The following is a 22,202-nucleotide window of genomic DNA, read 5'->3' on the forward strand; positions in this document are numbered from 1 at the left end:
CTCTCCTGGACAAATCCAGCTTTTGTAGGGCTGGGTGTTTCCTAGGCCTGATGAAAGTCTTCCTGTCCTATTGATAGTCTGTAACAATGGCTTTCTCTCGGTATTAACAGCTGTAAGTGTGAGAGTGTCCTGCTCATTCTCAGTGAAAAATGACAGGAAGGAGTTTCTGTGGAGACAAATAGGTTTTTATTCAACGTCCTAGCCGTTTGACGATTTCATTGTAGAAAAAGACGATTCTCAGGTCAGACTTAAATATGTTTCATCAATGCTATGTTCATTTTTGTTTTCCTCTTTGAAAAGTGGCAGATGCAGAAAATGAAACTGAAACAGTAACAAAAAAAAAAAAGATAAAACAACTCTTTAGATTTCGAGGGAATTATGCAAATGACACGGACATGTGTCAGGGCCATTCTGTATGGCTGCCAAAGGTTGCTCATTGTTTGTAGCGTAAAAACAGGATGATGAATCATTTATATCGTTCTTACAAAGAACAATGCTCATACAGTTTGACTTACAGTAAAATTATGACTTCATTAGGGAGTACTGGTTGTCATCCAAGAGGCAAAGAAGACATTAAAAGACTACGAGTCTGAGACCAAACTGTGATTAAAGTATTAGAAAAAACTGGGGGTAATTTTCAACTTATATAACCCAGATACTCAGGGAAATACACCATGAATATTATAGTCTCAACAAAAACCAAAAGTTGGATCTAAAGTTAACTTTGACACCCTCTTCCCTGTTTATCTATAATCTGTGGAAGTGTGTTAAAATAAACATTGATAGCAGTCAATGATTCCTATTGCTTTCAGGAACTGTTTGCTGTATCCGGGGTCATCATTTATTCATCACTCATTTGTTATTCCTTTTTGTGTTCAGTAGTTGTGGAGATAGTAGTAGTTTGATATTTTCCCTTCCCTGTAGTGTGGTATATAGTTTTTGGTGCATGTCAATGGTCTGCAAAAGCTAAAATCCCTATGTTCCCTCCACAAAGAGTTTCTCTCCCACACAGTTTGGTTTAATACTTTTATGTTGCACAAAAGAAAATACATACCACATACTTAGTTGATTAGTCGAGTTTATTTGATAGAAAACTGATTCAGTTATTGCTTTGAAAAACAAAAACAGATGTTGAATATGAAGGATTTTCAACTATTAACTATTCAATTTTAATACATTATATGTCCAGTCTGTGCTGTTGGTCATTTTTGCTGCAGCATGTCCAGTGGTGGATAAAGTACTCTACTTTAAAAGAGCAATACCACAGTGCAAAAATACTCTGATAAGTAAAAGTACTGCATTCGAATACAAAAGTATGAGCATCACAATTTACTTGACGTAAAACAAAATAGTATATCATTGGATGGAAAAGAATCATGCAAAAGGAGGACATTGTTTTTTATTGTATACCTAATGGCAGGTCGATTTTGAGTTTCATTAAGGGTTCAATAAAGTGTATCTTATCATAAAATAAAACATAAAACATTATTTGTTGATTATATTTTTATAAATCTAAAGTAAATAATAAATGTAGTGGATTAAATCTTATAGAATTTGCCTCTGAATTATAGTGGTATATAAGAAGCAGGAAATTAAAATACTCAAGTAAGGTACAAGCCTCTCAAAATGATGCTTTAGTACATTCCTTTAGTAACTGTACTTAGGTCTTCTTTACCGAAGCCCCAGCCTCTGAACTCACAGCTGGTGATGTGCTTGTAGGTGTAGTTCCTGGTGGTGTGGTCGAAGCACTGCAGGGTCACTAATTTCCTCTCAGAGCCTGTCTCCACACAGCAGGAGCTCTTCTGCTCCACCTGCAGGTCACTGCGTAACACCACCCTGTGTGTGGAGGAACAAAAAAGCAAAGAGGGGGGGGAGAGTGGGACAGGTGAAGCGAGTAAGTAAGATGAAGGGGAGAGAGAAAGAGTTGATCGCACATATGACTGGAAGAAAAAATGAGTCCTCGGCAAGAAAAAAACAAGGAATGTGTTGATTGGCTGTTTTTGTTGGCATGCTTGGGGAGTCCTAGATTACATGTAACAGTTTTACGTTATGTTACATAAAAAAAGACGTAATCTGATTACTGTTAAGCTTTTTCAAATGGGGATTACTATCAGAATAACAATGTTAAAAAGTGCAATGTATAACAAAGCATGTGGTGTGGGTGCTCTTAATCCATACACTATTAAGAGCTTATGTGTTGTACAATAAGCATATTTTATATCTGCTTTGCATGCTAGAACAATGTATATTTGATGAACGGCCACTGCACTGGCTATTCATCAGTGACAAGTATATGAATTCTTACCTGGACTCAGAAACACATTGGCCATGACACACAGGCATCTGTATGACGGCATTACAGCTGTCTACTGTTAGGTTAAGACTGGTCATCTTCGGAGCGCAGCTCTGGTTACCTGAAGTCAAAAGAAGTAAACCAAACTCTTCATGAAGTTATGGATGCAGAAAAGTACCACATCACTTAACTTAAAAACCTCTACTGCAAGAGTGTTAAATTATAAATGACTCTCGTATCTTTAACTGAACTCACATGTAAAGCAGCAGTGCTGGTCATCCCAAATCCTGTCCTCCTGGTAGATCAAACACAACAACTCAAAGTTCACTTAATGGCTTAAATCAGCTTCTTTATTCCAAATATTTAATCTCTTTTTCCTTCCTAAGCCTACACGGGCCACATTTACAGGTGACAGAAGGCCAGGGGCTATTGATTAACAAACATTATATTATATATATATATTATATATTTAGTGAGGAAAATTAATACACGTTAAAAAGCAAATAATTTGTTTGTATAGCCCAGGGGTGATTCAAGGATTTAAGGACATTTGTGGCTTAGTCCTGACCTCTGCTAAGGGTTTCTTTTGTAAACAAGCTCTTTTAGTCCACTTAGCTTTTGCATGCACTCTGGAATCTCAAGTATAAATGTGAATGAAATGTTTTGATTTTTGTTATTGTGAAAAAAGGGTTTATCCTGTGGAAATTCCAGTAATTCCTACGATGCTAATCGAAATAAGGCTTGTAAAATGATGAGTTTAAGGAACATGGTAGGGTGTGTAGTACCTCCAGACACTCTTCTGTAGGACAGACTTTAGTCAAAGTCTGAATTCCTTCTTCGCTGCAACTAAATGCCGTGCAGGGATAGGTGGCATCCTTCCATCGGTCTCCCTTCTACACACACAAACAGAGAAACCATGAGAGGACATAATTCATTTCAATGTAAAACATAGAACGAAACACTTTCCTTTGTCAAACACTATAGTCTGTTATAAGATAAGACGCAACATACCTTGTACGTTCTTCCATGATAACTGCATGTCTTCTCAACTGAAAAAATAAGACATAGTGTGTTATTTGGTTTTAAAGGAGTTAAGCAAATCTAGGAACAAGACATATCATTTTAAATGTTTATGACGTGCCAGTGCTTACCGCAAATCTGATAACCGCAGCAAGAGTTGTTCACCAGTACAGCAGTGTGGTTACAGACGGGAGTTACCACAGGGGGAATGGGAACACACTCCTCCTTGAGAGTCTGTTTGTTACATGTGCACTGGCTACAGCCGGACCGCCACACCTCACCAGGCTGCAAGACAGGTGGAGAAATACCTTTTAAATCGGATCTAGAGTCAGAGATACTCCTTGTTACGCTCTGTTGAGACAGATACTCACCATTTTGGGCTCACCAAGTGGTCCTTTACAATCTGAAGGAGGAGAAAATCTACATTATGAGTAGTTATGACAACATAAACATATAGATGTGATGGTCAGCCTTATAGGTCAGTGTACTCACAGGGGCAGTCGGACACACAGGTGTCTGAGTGATTGTCTGCTCTGAATTGGCCACTGGGACAAAAACAGCCTCCAATGTAGCTCTCAGGAGTGTCGCCTTGATAATATGCTCTGTAAAACCAGAAGAGGAACATAAATGGTTAAAATCTTGACAGAGAAAATGCTTTTTACAACAAGTGTAAGGATGCTATTTTAGTAATTTCATTTTCAAGTTAATATTTGTTTACATGCTATAATCTTCCAAAAAGTGCTTTATTTTTTTCAGTCGTTTCAGGCAGGGGGGGGAGTGTGTGCGAGAGAAACTCACTCTGGAGGGAACTTTTAGATTTTTGCCTTTGCAGATCATTTATATGCACAGAAACCTTTGTAACATACTACAGGTAAGGGAAGCCCCTAAAAGCACGATAGGGCCTCTTTAAGGGAAACTAAACAAACCCTCTATGGCAGAATCCATCCGGCTTGTTTTCACATTCTCTGTAAACCAATTCTGCTGGACACGTCACATCTGCAACATGAACACATTGGGCATTTTTAATCAAATCATCATTACAGTCAGGTCCAGAAAACACATGTCTGCAAATATATAAGGTCCCTAGTCTGTCTGGCTATGCTTTACAGTATAAGAAAAGGATAAAAGATACATACCACAGGTCCCATTGGTCAGGTTTCTCCAGTCAACACACACATGCACATTCTTGCATTCCTCAGCAGCTTGCTCTAATGAAGGGCAAGGACCATTCCTGCACGAATCAAACTTGCAGTTCTTCATTTTAAGATCCAGATCCACATACGGTCTGCAATCTGAAAAGACTCTGGGGAAACAGAACAGATTAGATTTTAGGTATGTAAAATACAACATGGCACGACTCAAGACACAGACAGACAGACAGCCCAGGATGGTATAGAACATAGACAAAACTAGAACAAGTGGTCATGGTGGTTAGTAGGTGAATGTGTGTGTGTTAGTGTGTTGAGCTTACGGGTGTTGTAGCAGCTCACAGAGTAGGCTAGCTTTGCAGGGAGGGGAGGACGTGGGTGTGACTGTGGGTACTACAGTGGTTGAGAAACAAGGTACGTCTCTGAGGGCAGAAGCGCAGACGGGCTTGAGGGGGTCGTCGTACACCCAGTCATTGGCTGTCTGACCACAGCAACTGTCATCCTCGATCAGACCTCCTTTACGGACACATGATCCAACACCACACACTCCTGGGGAAGATGAAGAGGTGTGAATCGACATAAACACACTAGCTTTAAGCTTCCATTTCTATCGTTCTCAGTCTTTTTAAACTATTTCATAAAAGGAGTCTGGGACTTTCAAGGGTTATGTAAAGATGCATTGACATTTTTAAAATGGATACAAAATATGCACTTAACCACTCCATTTCAATCCATTACTCACCACATTGTCCCTGGGTATTGTTGAGGAAGTGCTCCATGGCCAGGCTGACCACCAGGGTGTAAGACGGACTGAGGGAGACATAAGAGCGCAGGTCTGGGAGGACGATTGACACTACGTATCCGGTGGTCTCAAACCTCCACTCAGGCTCCTCATATGGCGGCTGTATGGTCACGTTGTTCAGAGTGGCCTAGAGCACGTAAGATCAAACATCAAACCACCTCTCTCATTCAAAAGTAATCGGCTGATCATCTGCTTCCTTTTAGCTTAATCGTCAATATATTTTCGAAGGGCTCATGAAGAAGTGTAGTACTTTAAATAAGTATGTAAGTTGTATATATCCTACCTGCACTTGAAACAAATCTGGAAGGATACTGAGTGTAGCTGTGCTGTTCTGATATTTCATGATGATGCCTCTAGCACACGAGCCTGGGAGGCCTGCCACACATTCAAAGTTGTCCACAGCGATGGTCAGATGATAATGGGGTGTCTGCTCCTCCACCAGAATGTAGGTGCAATCGTCCAGGAAATCAAAGGTTACCCCTTGGAAAGAGATGTAGTGGGGATCCCCATAGAGCTCACAGCGACCTAAGATGGGATTTTAATAAGAAGTAAATTTTTCCTTCAGACCTAGCGATGTGAGCCACTAGGGATGGCCTTTTTGGTACATCAATTCACCACTTTGGTCCAGACTAAAACATTGCAACAACTATTAGATGGAGAGCAATTTTATTGTAATAATCGTGGGGATTTAATTACCAAATACCTGCGAAAACATCCAGTTTTACCAGTAATCTGTCTTCAGTGCTAATACGTAAAAGTTAAGATGGTAACCATAGTAAACATTACCTGCAAAATGTTAGCATGTTTAGCTTGCAATTAGAGTATGTTAGCATCCTACCTTTAGCATTTAGAATTCCTTGAATACATTTTGTTATAAAGACAGATACATCAGTGTGGATGATCCAAAGGAATTGAGAGCAAAATGACTTGATGCTGTTCTAGAGACATACAGTGGCAGAGACAGACAACTTACAGTCACACTTCCATGTTTCACAGCATCCATCCCAGACTTTTGTGGCCCGGTCCCTGGGGCATTTAGGAATTGGAGACTCTGGACAAACCACTGAAGTCAACACTATCTTCCCGTCCTACAGCTTTTATCGAAGCAGTCCTCGGTCCACGTCTCACCGCAACCCCAGCTTTGTTTCCTCTTCAGGTCTACACACTCACACCCTGGTGGTTCGATTGACACAAAACAGTAAGAGACAGTGAATTTAGACATGAATAAAACACTGGTAAATTAAGGATCTGACTGCTTGGTTAACTGATGAAAAGAGAGCAAAGTGCAACAAATACTTGGCATATACCTGGTGTGCTGATGGAGGAAAACAGAGTTGACCCACCTCCAGTAGTAGCTGAGACATTGGTAATGGGCGTCATCAGTGTAGAGGTAGCAGGGATCGTTGATGACGTTTCAGCTGTAGTTGAGGCAGTGGTAATTAATGTAGTAATGGTGGAAGGATTCATAGTTGACCAATTTCCAGGAGTAGTTGAGACGTTAGCAGTGGTAGAGGGTGTTGTTGATGAAGTTGCAGCAGTAGTTAGTGTAGTGTTGGTTGGATACATGGTTGTTTCACTGGTAGTAGAGTCAGTTGTGGTTGTTGGTGACCAATCTCCAGTAGTAGTTGACACGGTGGCATTGGTTGTCGTTGGTGAAGAGGTAGTGGGGGGCACTGCTGATGATGTTCCAGCCGTTGTTAGGGTAGTGTTGGTTGGATACATGGTTGTTTCACTGGTAGTAGAGTCAGTTGTGGTTGTTGGTGACCAATCTCCAGTAGTAGTTGAGACAGTGGTCGTCATTGGTGAATATGTGTTCGGGGGTGTTGTAGATGACGTTCCAGATGTAGTAGAGGCAGTTGTGGTTATTGGCTTAGAAGTGGTGGAAAGCACAGTTGACCAATCTCCAGTAGTAGTTGACACGGTGGCATTGGTTGTCGTTGGTGAAGAGGTGGTGGGGGGCACTGCTGATGATGTTCCAGCCGTTGTTAGTGTAGTGTTGGTTGGATACATGGTTGTTTCACTGGTAGTAGAGTCAGTTGTGGTTGTTGGTGACCAATCTCCAGTAGTAGTTGAGACAGTGGTCGTCATTGGTGAATATGTGTTCGGGGGTGTTGTAGATGACGTTCCAGATGTAGTAGAGGCAGTTGTGGTTATTGGCTTAGAAGTGGTGGAAAGCACAGTTGACCAATCTCCAGTAGAAGTGGACACGGTGGCATTGGTTGTCGTTGGTGAAGAGGTGGTGGGGGGCACTGCTGATGATGTTCCAGCCGTTGTTAGTGTAGTGTTGGTTGGATACATGGTTGTTTCACTGATAGTAGAGTCAGTTGTGGCTGTTGGTGACCAATCTCCAGTAATAGTTGACACGGTGGCATTGGTTGTCATTGGTGAAGAGGTGTTGGGGAGTGTTGTAGATGACGTTCCAGATGTAGTAGAGGCAGTTGTGGTTATTGGCTTAGAAGTGGTGGAAAGCACAGTTGACCAATCTCCAGTAGAAGTAGTTGGTGAAGATCTGGTGGGGGGGGTTGATGATGTTTCAGCTGTAGTTTTGTCAGTTGTTGTTTGTGTAGTGGTAGTAGGATGAAGAGTAGTGCCATTGCTAGTATGTGCCGTTGAGGTTATTGGTGTAGTGGTGGTGGGGGGCCTTGTTGATGATGTTTTAGCTGTAGTAAAGCCAGTTGTAGTTGGTGGTGTAATAATGGTGGTGGAAAGCACGGTAGACCTATCACCGGTGGTAGTCGAGACACTGGAAGTGGTTGTCATTGGTGATGAGGTGCTGCGGGGTGTTGTTGATGATGTTTCAGTCGTAGGTAAGACAGCTGTAGTTGGTGGTGTAGTAACGGTGGTGGAAAACACAGTTGTTTCAGTTGTAGTTGAAACTGTGGTGGTAGGAGAGCTGTATGTAGTGGTGGTGGCCGGTGCAGTGGTGGTTGGAGATGCTGTTGGGATAAAAGGTGGAATTGCGGTCGGGTGTTTCGAGTCAGGTTCTTTAAAGTTGCATGTACTGTAATCTTAAACTTTTAGAAAACTGATTGCTACAAATGTGTTGTTTACATTTGATAACAATTAATTGACAAATGAAATAGTACATGAAGAGGAACATGACTTAAATTGATACTCACAGCAAATAACTTTTCCATTTTCACAGTGGCTGACAAAAACAATGTAAAAGAGTCAGAAAAATCCAGATATCCATGTAATGACTTATGAGATTCACACTATTTTTTCATATTATGTTTATCTTGAACAATTACATATTTTAACATACTATATTTATATTAAGAATGGTCCAACTTACCACTCAACAGACTCTATCATCACCACTGCCCTGGGCTGAATGATGGTGTCATTAAATTCACAGGTGCATTTGTTCAGGTTAGTGCATTCACCAGTATTTTCATCAAAGTATGGCTCCTCCTTTGAACATCTTGGGTAGCAGCCTTTTTGGGGAAAAATACACATCATTTTTTATTTTACATGCGCAAATGGAACAAACATTAAATAGATATCATAATTGTAAGGTGGGTTTGTTTACAATACTGTCTGAATCAGACCTACAACTGAGAGAGTCCTGTTACCTTCCAGCTTGTGAGTGAGGTAGTTGTCCTTGCCGCAGGTTAGCATCTTACCACAGGCCTCATAGTGCCAGCTACACTGGCCCTGCTCGTTGTAGTAGTCACAGTAGACCGCTAAGGTATAAATGATCACAGGTTAAAGTTAACACTCAGTATCTAACAAACTTTTCATCACATGGATTGTTAGATATAATTAATTCAATTCAACTTTTAGCTCTCGACTATTGCCCACAAAAAAGTGAAATTTCTGAGGAAGAAGAATTATTTTTACTTACGACACAAATCCGGTGTTCTCCAATTTATACAGACATCCTGGTCGCTGCAGGCCTCTGCATAGGCTGCCACGGCCGTGCAGAAGCCCAGGAACTTGCCTTCAAACTCACAGGAGCAGGACTCCAGCACACAGGCAATGTAGAAAGGAGTTGGGTCTACCTGGGGGATTGTAGAAGATCCAGAAAAGATTTTTAATAAAAGGGCATCAATTTCTGTAAATAGTCATATGGTTTCATCTTGCAAAATATTTGAATCTATAACAATTAAAGACATTAACAGGTATACAGCTCCTTATCCTGGTGGCATACTCAATATGTGAAATGCATACTTTTAAGTGGCATTCACTGAAGGTGTCTCCTGTCATGATCATACAGCGCCGCTGGGCCCAGGCTGCGCAGTAGGAGTTGCGTTCACATGGAAATATCTCTGTAGTCACATCCGAGCAGGGAGGGGTGGCCACTTTCCAGCTGTTGCCAAATGCCAAGGGGCTGGACATCACTAAAAGCAGAATTTTTTACATATGTTATATTGTCCAACATTAAAAACAGTAAAGGTTCTTTGCAACAGAAAAAGAGAGAAACCGGTCTACCTGCTGAGCCACTTATCTGTAGGTCATTCATCTCATTGAAGTCAAAATTTCCACAGAGGCCACAGACTCGGTTCTGCAAATGAAATGATTACAAATTCAATATAATACGCATTTCAAAAAACCAAAAGTACACTTAGGTTTGGAAGTTGACTTGAGTTAAATAAATCAGTAAACATTCAATGTTAAGCTTAAGCTTAGCAGTGCATACTATAAACATTCTTTAGGCTAAGGTGACCAATCCCTCACCTTCCAGTGTGCTTGCAGCTCTATAGTGATGCGGGTGTGTTTGTCCCAGATGAGAGTGATCCCTCTGCTTGGCACTGAGATTATGATGTAAAGTCCGACAGTGTGTGTGGAGTAGAGTGAATCTCCCTGCAGGGTCCAGCCTTCATGGTAGCGTCTCGTCACCTTCATGTCGCTCAGTGTCAGGGTGACTTGATCCTTAAATGACAACACAGGTACAAATCATGGTATTGGAATGTGTTGATGAAGATCAGACTTTGCTGCTTCATGACTTTCTATTGTCATTTATCCCTGTTGTATTTTACATTTGAAATGATCACAGCTTCTCTCAGCTCAGATACTTCACTTACTGCCTGTTTGATTTATTTCAACTATCCCTGATTATCGTTCCTTCTGTATTATATTAAGTCTGTAGATCCCCTTCTTTAGTGCCAGTTCTTTCTTCCAAGTATTTAGTTTACCTCAATTTCAGCTTTGTTTTACCTAAAACTCACCTTTTGTTTTTGTCTTGACTGGATAACTTGCCTGTCTGAGTACCAAACTATTCCCAAGTAAAGACATATTCTGAATCTGTCTCGAGTCTTGCATTTAAATCTTTATAAAGATGGATAATAAAGAGGAAGAAGTGAAGAAAGATGGATATTAAAGGAAAAAGCTTCCACCTGCAAGTCTAGGACGATGGAGCGAGAGCAGGTGAGTGCCTCATCACAGCAGGGGACACTCTCCACTCTGACAGAGAAGGTGCTGTTTTCATTTCCACAGCCATCCTGAAGAAAATGCAGCAGAAAACACAGTGTTGTTAAAGAATAGGGCAAACTGTGTTCTTTTTAAAATGGCTTGTAGTATTTGGATGCATTGGAGATGGACAAAGCTTCAACAAAGAGACATTTAAACGGATGATTTCATTCCCTCTTCAATGTTTGGTCTCACCTCTACTAGTGTGTACCGACATTGTCCGTCAAAGCGGTACCAGTTGGAGTCAAACGTCTGGTAGTGTCCGTTGCCGTAAACTTGACATTTCCCAGAACAAGGCTCATCGCTGCAGTGCCACTGCCCCTGACCACAGACACTGAAAACAGAGTGATGACATCCTTTTAGTCAGCCTCTGCATCATCAACATTTTTGAATAAACAAGTAGAAAAGCAGCAGGTGTTACCATGTTCTACAGTTGGTGCTGACATGCTGTCCTGCACTGAATACTTTGCCGCTGTACACGCAGGTGCAGTTATCAAGAGAAACACAGTTTCCACGGTGGTCCTCAAACTGGTCATGTGGGCAGTAACATCCACTCTCACAGGTCATATTGGAACCCTAGAAATCACACCAATAGACAATATTCTAGCTTAAGCAAATGTGTACCAATCACAATAAAAGAATCCAGTTTTGTATAAAGGGTGAATGTACGGGATGCAATTCAATGACAGGTAGCAAAGATAGAAAACAAATGGATTGAGTAAAATCTCAGCAAATAGTTTCCTTTATTCTTTTCTACTAAACAAGGAATAATAGAATAAATGTTATTAAACTAACAGTTTTCACAGGTTATCTTTCAGCATAAATGTAGAAGGAATAATGAAACAGGAATAAGTAAGCCATGTATATAAACATATCATCTGTTGACCTACCATTGGTTTGCTGAGGCTCTCACAGGTTTTCTGAACAGTGTTGACAGGGTACTCGCTGCAGTGCACACAAACCTTCCCATGTCTGCACCCTGTGTTAAACAGTTTCAAAACATGTCACACTGTAAAGTTTTTCCTTTCCTGTTTTTTAGCAGAAACTAGAGTTGTGTTTTTTTTATATCGAAACTTCGGTGAATTTACACTTTTTACAAATGAATAAAAATGATGCCAAATATAACAAAGGATGAAACAAGATATATATTTACCACAATCCTGGGAACAGTTCAGTTCTCCATTGACACAGAGGCTGCAATAAACACATGATTAGATTATGAGATGTAGACTGAGCACACTATAACAGCATTGAGTCAAAAATACATCGGGTAAGAGCCTCAACCAACCGGTAAAATGTTATGATTGATGATATTTAAGTTTTAAACGCCCACCAGTTTCGTCCGTCGATAATAGCAGCCCCTGGTGGGGTGGTCCCGCCATTGTAGGGACAATCGCACTCTGCCTTTCGGGTACAGATGTCTCCTTGGTTCAGGTGAGTTCCCTCCGGACAGCCGCAGCCTTCCACCGGAGCGTCGCCCAGTTCGCAGCGGGGGTCGGGGACGGACAGGGAACGGCATGTGTGTTTGCAGGCTTCCATTTCGTACGAGAATTCCTGGTTGTTCGGACATTTCAGAGCTGCGACCGGCAGGGAGATTAAAGTTGTATCATACTTAAATTGTTATCAGTAAATTGAAATTAAAAAAACAATCTCAACAACTTGAACATACTACATAGGCTCTTCTCAGTGGACTGTGTAAAATAAAGAGAATGCACACGGAATAATTGGTATTTTAATGAAAGCTGAACTCACTGCAGTCGGTAGCTTCCCTCCAGTCACCAATCACAACCCCCAGACTGGCACAGGCTTTGGCATAGCTGCCCAGAGCAACACACAGGCACTGAGACAAGGTGCTGCCACAGTTACATGTTCTTTTGATGCAAGCCTAGAAATAAAAACAGTGTAAGTCAACCACTAATTGTTGACAACAAGGATTTCATTTGCGCAAAAGGCCCCTTACCGTATGGTAGTGATTAGTAGGGATATGACCATGGCACTTAGAAAATATCCCAGTGGGGTTGTTCAACACAGAGCACTTTTCATCAGCAAAAATCTCTGCAAAAATACATATTAGGTTAATTGCATCATATCCCAAAGACACAGGCACATTTTCAGTGCTCTAAAATCAAAATGTAACACCAGTTTTTCTTAAAACAACTTCTCATTACTGATATACAGAAGGAATTCTTCCCAGATTTCCAACATTTTAGAAGTATATGTGTTTTGTTTGTCATTGGTACCACTGTCAGTGTTGATGCAGGCGTCCGGTATGTTCACTGCACAAGCACCCACGCTCCAGGACTGAGCGAATGGTTGAGCCGAGTTCTCTATGATCCCGCTGCTGGTGGTGAAGTCATCTGTGGTGTCATTGTTGTTGTTACCACAGAGACCTGGAAGACAGACGGTATGAGTTAACATAACAAAGAATACATCATCTTTTCAATTGTTTTTTTATTGGGTCTTGGTGGAGTCGTTGTACATTTCGGCTTGTTTTCAGACTGAGGTCCTAACCTGAGATTATGCCAGTTTGGTTTTTGGGTGGGGTGATGTACAGCTGGATTTCAGGAGACATCTGGATTTGGATCTTCATACCAAAAGATGTGTCGACCTGAGCATACACGGAGGACTGCCAGAAAACCAGAGCGTGATCTGACAGGTGACAGAGGGGGGTGAGTGATCAGTGGTTGTGTTACCAGGCCATGATGGATTAATAGCAAATCCAAGACAAACAAAGAGATTAAATGGACAGATGTTCTTCTCATTTATTTTACCAGATTGATGAAGTTCAGTGATCTTTTCCCCTCCAATTTGAACCATGTTTTTAGAGAATGTATACGTTTCCTGCAAAACCCACAACAGAGTGTTTATATTTAATGACTGTTCATTACTGTTCCATGATTGTTTGAGGATAGTATCATTTTAAATTCAACCTTGAGGAGTGCTAGTACCTGAAAAAGCTGAAGAATAACTGTTTCTAGTGAGGGTGCCTTTTTGGAAAACTCTATTGTTATTGTCCAGTTGAGACCCTTGAAAATACAAGCAAAGTTAGTACCATAAAAAGACATCATGGGTTAATTTTACATGTTGGGGTAGTGAGAAACATTCACCTGTGAAGCCACATATGTACATTTACCAGGAAGTGCATATTGTTTGCCATCAAATGATGTCACAAACTGCCCTTCGACGACACATCTTGAGGGGCATTGGTTTTCAGAGCATTGCCATTTCCCATCGACACACATACTGTGGAAAATACGAGGAAAAACTCAGATCAAAAAAAATTCAGATGGATCATTTATATTTAAAAGAAAAAATAACTTGCAATTGGTGCTTTTGTCAAGGTTTTGGCACAACACATATCAATTAAAGGAATAAAATACCCCCTTTATGACAGAAATCATTGGATGCATTTCTTTTTTATTTGAGGTATAGGAGAGCTTCTAAAAAGGAGGACAGGATCCATCAGAATCAGAGTAAGTTTAAAAACAGTACTCCCACCCACTCACCATGACTGACACTTGGTGCTGCGTATTTCTCCGGATAAGTAGCTTCTACCATCAAACACACACGGGCAGCTTGACACACTCACACACTGGTAGCTATCTGCGTGATCATTGAGCACCGTACCTACAACACAAATGAGTCTAACTTTTAGACTTGTGTAGGCTAATGAGAAATAAAGAGCTACATCATAAAGGCAGATAGTGCTCACCCTGAGGGCAGACACAGGAGCTGGTGAGTTCCTGGTTGGAGGAGGTTGGGTTTGGATTGGAACAGCTGGGGACAAAGGCCACACCCATTTCCACATAAACCAGATCCCCGGGACAGCTGGGCTTCTCTGCATGAACACACAGAAACAGGCAAGTGTCAATCAAATAAGTGTCAACATTTGAAGAACTTCTAGTTTTAAAGAGCACCTACCACAGTTGGTTACCGTTCTCCAAATTTGTGAGGCATGGCTGTTGTCTCCACACTGTGCGATTACTTCTTTGAAGAAAGCACAGCCGATGTATCTGCTTGCTTTGTAGCCGTAAATGTTCTCCTCACAGAGTTGGACATAGTGATGCGTCTGACCTAGCAGACATTCCAGGGTGTAGGAAAAGAACTCTCTGCATGTCTACAAATATCATGAGAGAAAACACTTATATATGGAACAATTTCATATTATGGTATTGTCAGGCCTGGTGGTAGAACCTAAATGCAGGGGTAGGCATTGGACTTCTGAGGGCGGGTTCAAGGTTTAAATTAATTTCATTTTAAGTTTATTGATATTGCTGAACAATTATAAGCATATATACGTAACATCTGTGCTGCTGGATTGGGAAATGAAACCTCTATTTTCTGGGACAGTGACGATATGTGGAGCCGATTACCACTGAGTAGAGATATCGCAGTAACAACATAAACATTGGACCAACCCGGACCACTGTGGGGGGGGGGGGGGTCTAGAGACATTTTAAATAGTCATCAATGGCCCACACATTTATAATACTAAAAGCTGATTCTTCCATAATCCTGGTTGGGTGGGGTCTGGGTATCATATTATCTTGCCACAGTTCACTTACTTGACTGAAAGTGGAGACAGGATCTCGGGTTTGACACGTTTCGTCAGCAAGCGCGCTGTTAGTGATCAACTGCTGCTTGTTGCCTAGTTTCAGGAAAATTGTAAATTCTTAAGAGCGAGGCATAAAAATGTCAACATTTGGCAATAGCTAAATGTGTGCATTAGCATAACAAGCTACATTATAATGATTAGAAATACTTCCAGTCCAATTTATTTTACACTTGTGTTCTCACTGGACTTTTTCTTTATTAAATTGTTTGTATGCAGCTTAATTTATTTATTCGATATACAACTCGTTTATAGGCCGTTATAATGACTACTACTTCTGCTCCTTCCAAAATTATAATTACCGCTACAAATAAAAGCACTTCTGCTAAAAAAACGTGTTATTAATTTGGTCTTTTAACCAACGTACCTGGGGCGTTGTGTTTTCCACACAGTCCAGTCATGTCGGTGCTAAGCTCCTGCTCCAACTCCACCTTAACAACACGTTTTTTATAAAGGTTCAGTGGGTGAGGTTATTGTTCTGCAGTCCTGAACTACAGGTGAATAATCCAAGACAAGGATGATGGGTCCATGGTACTGGATGTTATTAACTCACCCACAGAACGTCTACTCCTCCGGGTACATTGTGCCAGGTGAGGGACAGAGGAAGCAGGGAACTCTTCAGTTTGGTGTAGATGCCGTACTGAAAGATGTGCTGGTAGGTGTGGTCGTATGGAAGAGAAACACTGTCAACAAATTAATATAAAGAGGTATCAGCACAGACACAGGAAACAGGTTCCTCTTTTTCAGACTAAATTAAGACCTGACCTTGAACAGCTTCAGGACTTCTGACTGAGGGGAACATTCTTTATTCCTTATTGCCTCATTGATTTTAAAACAATATAAAACTAGTTAGGTATTAAATTGACTCTTTTTATTTTTTTAACTCACCTGGAAAGACAAACTATTAACAATCTAGAGCCCAAAAGTCAAAGCTAATAATCAACTAACATTGATAACATTAAGAATATACTGTAAGTGAATGATTTGTTCCTGGGAAAAACAATCTGAAGTTTATTTCTGTTATAAAACAGGGTCAGGGTGAGTTTTGGTTTGGTCCGAACCTTTTCCCCTCCACCCGGATGCTTCCATTCTGCACAACAGTCCTGACTTTGTTGATGATGATCTCGACTTGGACCAGCAGCCCGTTGTCCCCTCGCCGTGTGGTGATGTCACACTCCACCCGGTTGTGGGCGAAGCGGGTGAGGATGAACATGCAGTTGGACCGAACGTAGAAACTTGAACCGTTGAAAGGCTGGACGACACCACTGCCAAAAGTCTTGCAAGTGTCTGAGAACAAGTTACTGATTAACAACGACATAACGGAGCTCAATAATAAATCAATTCAGTTTTGGTGCTTTGTTTTTTTAAGGGTTGAAATATCACTTTCAAAATGTGTTCTGTTTTTCCTGCTAAACGCTTTAATACTATCCATTAAATCATCATAACTCAATAATGAAATGTAAGAACTTTACATCCCTCTCCTTCAAAACAACACAGACAATGTGAATCCTCCTTTTCTCGTAATATCTGATCAGAAACGTTGAATATAAGTACCAATTTTAAATAAATAAGCCACATAATTCCCTATCACTATACAAATCTGTAAAAAATAAATCAAATAGGGTTTTACTTTCTACATACACAATCTTATATGGTAAAACAGTACAGTGAAATTGTCGTGTGAAAAAGGTCTAGAAACACAAAAAATCCAAAGCGAATAAAATTGTAAACATTTTGAAAGGATTCAAAAAGTTAAATTGAACAATGAAGGGAATACATTTTATAAGAAATGCAAACGATTTAACCTCTTAAAATAAATAGGATAGCAATTATGTTTGAATTATTGGTAACAAATTGTAAATTATATTTGTTTTATATCAAATTAACTGATTAGGACCAAATAATGACAACAAAGGTTTACTCACACTTCTGACTTTCTGTTGTCGTGACCGATTCCCCTGTGCCTAACACTAGGAGAGAAATCCTGAGTCAAGATTTACTTTTAACACAAATAAATGGATATAGCAGGTTACTGTTACAATGTGCAAATTCAAAATAGAGAAATGGTAGTAATAATTACTTTTTTTAATAATCACGTGACAGCAAAAATATTGTTAGCCTTAAAAATTAAAAAATGTCTCAAATAATATTGCATCTTTACCATGTATCTATTTATGCTTTTCCTTTTAAAGAAATGTGGTGACATTGTATATTTCACCTAGTTCCTTGTCAATTATTAGCTTGGAAAAATGTAACTGTATTCAAATGATTCAAAGAGTAATTGATACCTGAGGCTAGAGACACGCAGACGGCCAGTATCCATCGCTGTGAGGCCATGCTGCCTGTGGCTCTGTTGCTGCAGGATAGCAGGTGAAACCAGGGGCAACTGCAGCAACAGCCCAACACATGGCTTTATATGCAGCGTCCAGCTCTCTGAACCACCCATCCTGTGCACACACACAAACCAGGAAACTAGAAAGAAAAAAAAATATTAGGATTAAAGATTAAGAGAAATTTGGAAATGATCACATATTGAGGTATATCCTGCAAATCATAAAACATTTTCAGTTACATAAATCTATTCCTGGGTATCCCAACAATCCCCTTCAAATTAGATCATAGTTTATTTATATATAAAGCCCAATATGACAAAACACGTTTGTTTCAGTGGGATTTAAACGTTAACAAACATAGACGACATAGATAAATAAAATGACAAGGAAATAAGAAAAGGCAATATAGAACGTGAAATACAAAACAAACGGGCTATAGGTTTTATTCAAAAGTGAAGTCTTCAACACACTCTTAAAATGTTGGACACTGTCTGCCTCCCTTATAAAACAGGAAGTTGGTTCCAGAAAAAGGGAGCTTGGTAGCTGAATGCTCTGACTGCTGTGCCCATTAACAGACCTTCGATTTATGACCTAATGGGAAAATATGAGTAGGTGTGAAATAGAATCCTGACTACAAAAAAGGCCACGGTTGATGGACAAACACAAAGGGGAAGACTAAGGGAGTTTGAAACTTGAGATTTGGTTTTTCCTTCAAACCCAAATGTTTCCTGATGTAGAGACGGATGCTTGCTTTTGGCAAACACTGTAAAACCACACAATGCCCCTTAAGTTAACAAAAGACCCAATGGTCAGAATATGACAAATGAGGAAGGGTTAAATGGTCAGGTTGCATGAACCAGGATGTAGTTAGTTATTTTTCAATTTCAAGGGTGAGGGAAAGCACCACATTATGTTTGAAAAAAGTGTTCTTAAGCTACTCAGATTCCTTTCAATGCTTCGAGCTGAAAACTTAACGTAGCCTGCTGATGTGTTAATAAGCCACTAGATCTCTTTACCGCCTAACTGATTTAAGTAAGTAGGCTTTTAATTAAGATACTGTATTACATTCCAATTGAGGAAATAATGGGGTTGAGGTATGGCTCATGTGTTAGCAACTTGCTTCCTTCACATATCTTAAGCAGACTCAATCAAGCAACAGTCCTATGGAGTCCCGATTCTGTACACTGACAATACCTCCTTAAACATTTCCCCTACTACTTTTCTTATTGGATTCGAGTGCTTCTTCTATTTTAAATACATATTCAATGTGAAAATGTTGCTTTTTATAATTGAAAAGTCTTGATTACTTCAATAGCTTTCTTATTTTGTGACCCAGTTACTATTAATCCAACCAATATTGCATTTTTTATTACATTGGATAAGTAGGATATACAGTACATGCATGTGTTCACTACATGTTTATGAATCTGATCATACATTTTCTATATTCCCTGTGCATGAGTATTAGGAAATGTCATAGCTAGTGGACAGATCAGGGCCGTATTCCTTACCTCATTTCAGAGAATCTGCATAGAAATGTTGGACGGATCTTAAAAATGATGACACACGTCACCGACTTTAGGCCTTTTCTCAGCAGGAGTCACAAGGTTAATTCCTTTAGAAGAGCCATTATATGTTTCCCTCATGAAACCATGTACACCATAATGCGTACAGGAAGCTCGTCCCATTATTACCCTCCTTCTCTAATTGGCTCAACCATCCATTCTCAGGCCGTACTCAATCTTTATTTTGTGGGACACCACTGTCCACATATTGATCCTCTCCTCACATGAAAGCATTTGCAATCATGGCATGTCTCCAGGCTGCAGCCATGAAGCATGTTCACACAGATTACTGTTCTGTGTTTTAAGCCTGATCAATAAGGGAGAAGGAAGGTAATGACAATGATTGAGTGTGTATAGGAGGGATTCCTGAACATGAGAGGCTGGGGTTGTCAATGCCTCGTGGGGACAGTTTGTTTGATCCTTAGCTTGAAAAGGGGAGTTTGGCGTTATTTTAGGCTTAGATCTCCTTCGACTCTGGGAATCTGTGATTGACTTGTTCAAGATAAAAAAAATGATCCTTTATATCGCCTACGTTTCTGGAATTGATCGCAGCTCAAGTTTTTTATATCTTTTGTCAAAAAGTGGCAAAAATATAATTTCCTTGTAAAAAAAACCAAACTGAAATGCCAACCTTCTCTAATCAATTATTTTGGGATCATAAATGTGTATGTTTAGAAAATGTTCTTAGCTGGACAGATATGCTATTTCCCAATTAATGTAGACCTATTGGGCTTTCACTGTGTGACTGTATACAGAATCTGTAATACCACAGCCAGACCTGCAGGGGGCAGCCGTTTTCCTAATATGCAAGAGTCAGCCTGCTGCACAACAGGTGAAACAGCAAGATAAAGCCTAGATGAAATCTGTCATCATTACAAATCTAGACTATATTTTTAAGGACATACTGTATTTGCATACTGTTATATGTATCGATGTATACAAGTACGCAATTTGTATTGTGCTGGTATAAAATAAAAATAAAACGTCACTGTTGTCATAAATCCTGATCAGCTGACAGTAAACAAAAGTATTGCTTTTTATTTGGAGTATATAATATCCAGGACTTCCTTTAATTGCAGCAAACTAAATCGTCGCCATAAGCGATCCACTCCAGCCTCGTGCTTTCCAAACAATCTTTCTTTGCGTCATGCCGACGCTGGTGGTGACGATCTGCTCCACTACACTCCTCCTATCTCACCTTTCCTCCCCACTCTTCTCCAAATCTCCCATCAGGACCACGGGATGTGATGCACTGACACACACACGGCAGGAGAACAACTTTATCCAGCAGTTTTACCTTGGAGTGGTTGCAGACAATTAACGCGGTGGCAACTCCAAACTGAGGGGGGTGGGGTGGGTTAAATTAGTTTGTTTTTTCTTTTCTTTTTTTGCATTAAATACAACTCAGCAGCCCTGTCCTGTGCTGTGTTTCCCCTATGTCGCGAAAGCAGTCCGACCATGACTACAATCTGCGTAGTATGAGCAACCTGATGGGCGAGCGGTGGAAGAAAGTGAGCGACGGAGGGGAGCGGAGTCTCATCAAGGCTCCGTCCAGCGCCAGCATCAGCAGCCAGGGCGCCTCCCCCGCCGCCGCGGCTCCCACCGCCGGTCCTCCCGCCGCGCCCCCTTCTTCCACGGGAGACCTGGAGAGGGCTGCCCGAAAGCAGTTCCAGCAGGATGTCACGCCGGGTTTCGTTTACGTCCTGGCGGCGTTCTCCGCCCTGGGGGGCTTCTTGTTCGGCTACGACACCGGGGTGATCTCCGGGGCGATGCTGCTGCTGAAGCGGGAGATGGAGCTGAGCGCCCTGTGGCAGGAGGTGCTCATATCAAGTACTGTGGCTGCAGCCGCCCTGTCTGCGCTGCTGGGAGGCTTCCTGAACGGGCTCTTCGGGCGCAGGGTGTGCATCCTGCTGGCCAGCTTCTTCTTCACCGTCGGGGGGATCGTGTTGAGCACCGCCCCCGGCAAGGAGGTGTTCCTGGCGGGGAGGCTGATCGTTGGAGTGGGGCTTGGTAAGACATGTGTTTAAACTCTGTAATGCTTGATTGAGCATTTTCTCCCAATTTGCTCTCCTAAACTGAATTGTAAACAAGTTTAAAGCAGTTAAAACCCCTGGGGTAATTTGGATTCATACACATACATCAGCAATGTCACTGAAGTTGCTCTTAATTGGAAAGCAGTGGCCTATCTGCAGCACTGATCCTCATGTGATACTTTACTGATTTATGCATTCACATTCCCCCTGCACTTGCTCTCTTTTAGAAAGTTCAAAAGGTCAGAATCATCTTAAGTGCACCTTAATGTCACATGTTGCAAAGAATACCACCCCCCCCCCCCCCACATGTAATGGGTTTGGGTTGTCTTCCTGCCTCAGGCCTGACATTTGCAATTACTCACAGCTTCTAATTACACAGCGTGGCCCTCTGCTGGCTCTGGCTGCATGGCACTTGTTGTTAGACAACTTGCTTTCCTTCTTATCATCATCATTAAGAGTATTATTAGATTTTGTTGGGGACCATTAAGAGATTAGAGAAAACTAACTCTAAATGAGGAATCAGAAGCAGATATTATCCCAGCACGAAAAGGAAACCAAGATTTACCTCAGAGCACACAGAAGACTTGTCAGTGAGGTCGCTGATGTCAGAGTTACATTATCTGATTGGCCCCATCCCTTCTTCCTGCCCCATGAACGCACTTTTGCACATTCCCTTTCTACTCTGCATGAATGTTTTTCACTCTCTTGAATCAGCTCTTCCTCGCCTGCTCTCTTCATGCTTTTACATGCAAAGCGCCTTCTGATCAGAATTCAATGTACCCCAAATTATTTATAGCGGCTGCTGTTAGTCATGAGTCACATCCTCTGTGCAAAGGGCTGTTAAAACTGGCTTTGCAGGATGAGTGCCACATTGATGGCACTCGTCTGCCGCCTCCTCTGAGAGTAGTAAGCGCTCTCCTCAATGATACGTGGAGGAATGGCAGACCATTTTCTCTTCATAGTCAGCCACTGGGAAACAGGAGG

At 41.0% G+C, this 22,202-nt stretch overlaps 2 protein-coding genes across 2 annotated transcripts in view; one reads left to right on the forward strand and one right to left on the reverse strand.

Annotated features, from left to right (window-relative positions):
* Positions 1-1,061: 1,061 nt before the first annotated feature.
* Positions 1,062-17,624, reverse strand: LOC134879521 (mucin-19-like). Its single transcript, XM_063906072.1, is given in 44 exon segments — positions 1,062-1,836; positions 2,306-2,414; positions 2,549-2,588; positions 3,079-3,186; positions 3,305-3,342; positions 3,445-3,598; positions 3,685-3,716; positions 3,806-3,915; positions 4,240-4,309; positions 4,450-4,616; positions 4,785-5,010; positions 5,204-5,390; positions 5,547-5,788; positions 6,237-6,353; positions 6,356-6,436; positions 8,383-8,411; positions 8,559-8,700; positions 8,839-8,949; positions 9,111-9,267; positions 9,437-9,606; positions 9,698-9,770; positions 9,944-10,138; positions 10,603-10,707; positions 10,871-11,009; positions 11,097-11,251; positions 11,566-11,654; positions 11,829-11,869; positions 12,009-12,252; positions 12,428-12,560; positions 12,636-12,730; positions 12,916-13,065; positions 13,187-13,324; positions 13,447-13,516; positions 13,624-13,701; positions 13,783-13,918; positions 14,182-14,302; positions 14,388-14,513; positions 14,597-14,792; positions 15,241-15,323; positions 15,655-15,718; positions 15,841-15,970; positions 16,349-16,574; positions 17,213-17,257; positions 17,576-17,624. Coding segments are annotated over 44 exon segments (5,373 nt in total). The 3' UTR covers positions 1,062-1,634.
* Positions 17,625-20,445: 2,821 nt separating this feature from the next.
* The window catches only part of LOC134879075 (proton myo-inositol cotransporter-like), a 49,200-nt gene continuing 47,443 nt past the window's right edge, over positions 20,446-22,202 (forward strand). The window contains exon 1 of the mRNA XM_063905359.1: positions 20,446-21,195. Coding sequence (XP_063761429.1) covers positions 20,622-21,195 — 574 coding nt within the window. The 5' untranslated portion in view covers positions 20,446-20,621. The remainder of the gene's footprint in view (positions 21,196-22,202) is intronic.

Source organism: Eleginops maclovinus, chromosome 17, assembly GCF_036324505.1.
Source record: "Eleginops maclovinus isolate JMC-PN-2008 ecotype Puerto Natales chromosome 17, JC_Emac_rtc_rv5, whole genome shotgun sequence".
Classification (NCBI taxonomy): Eukaryota; Metazoa; Chordata; class Actinopteri; order Perciformes; family Eleginopidae; genus Eleginops; species Eleginops maclovinus.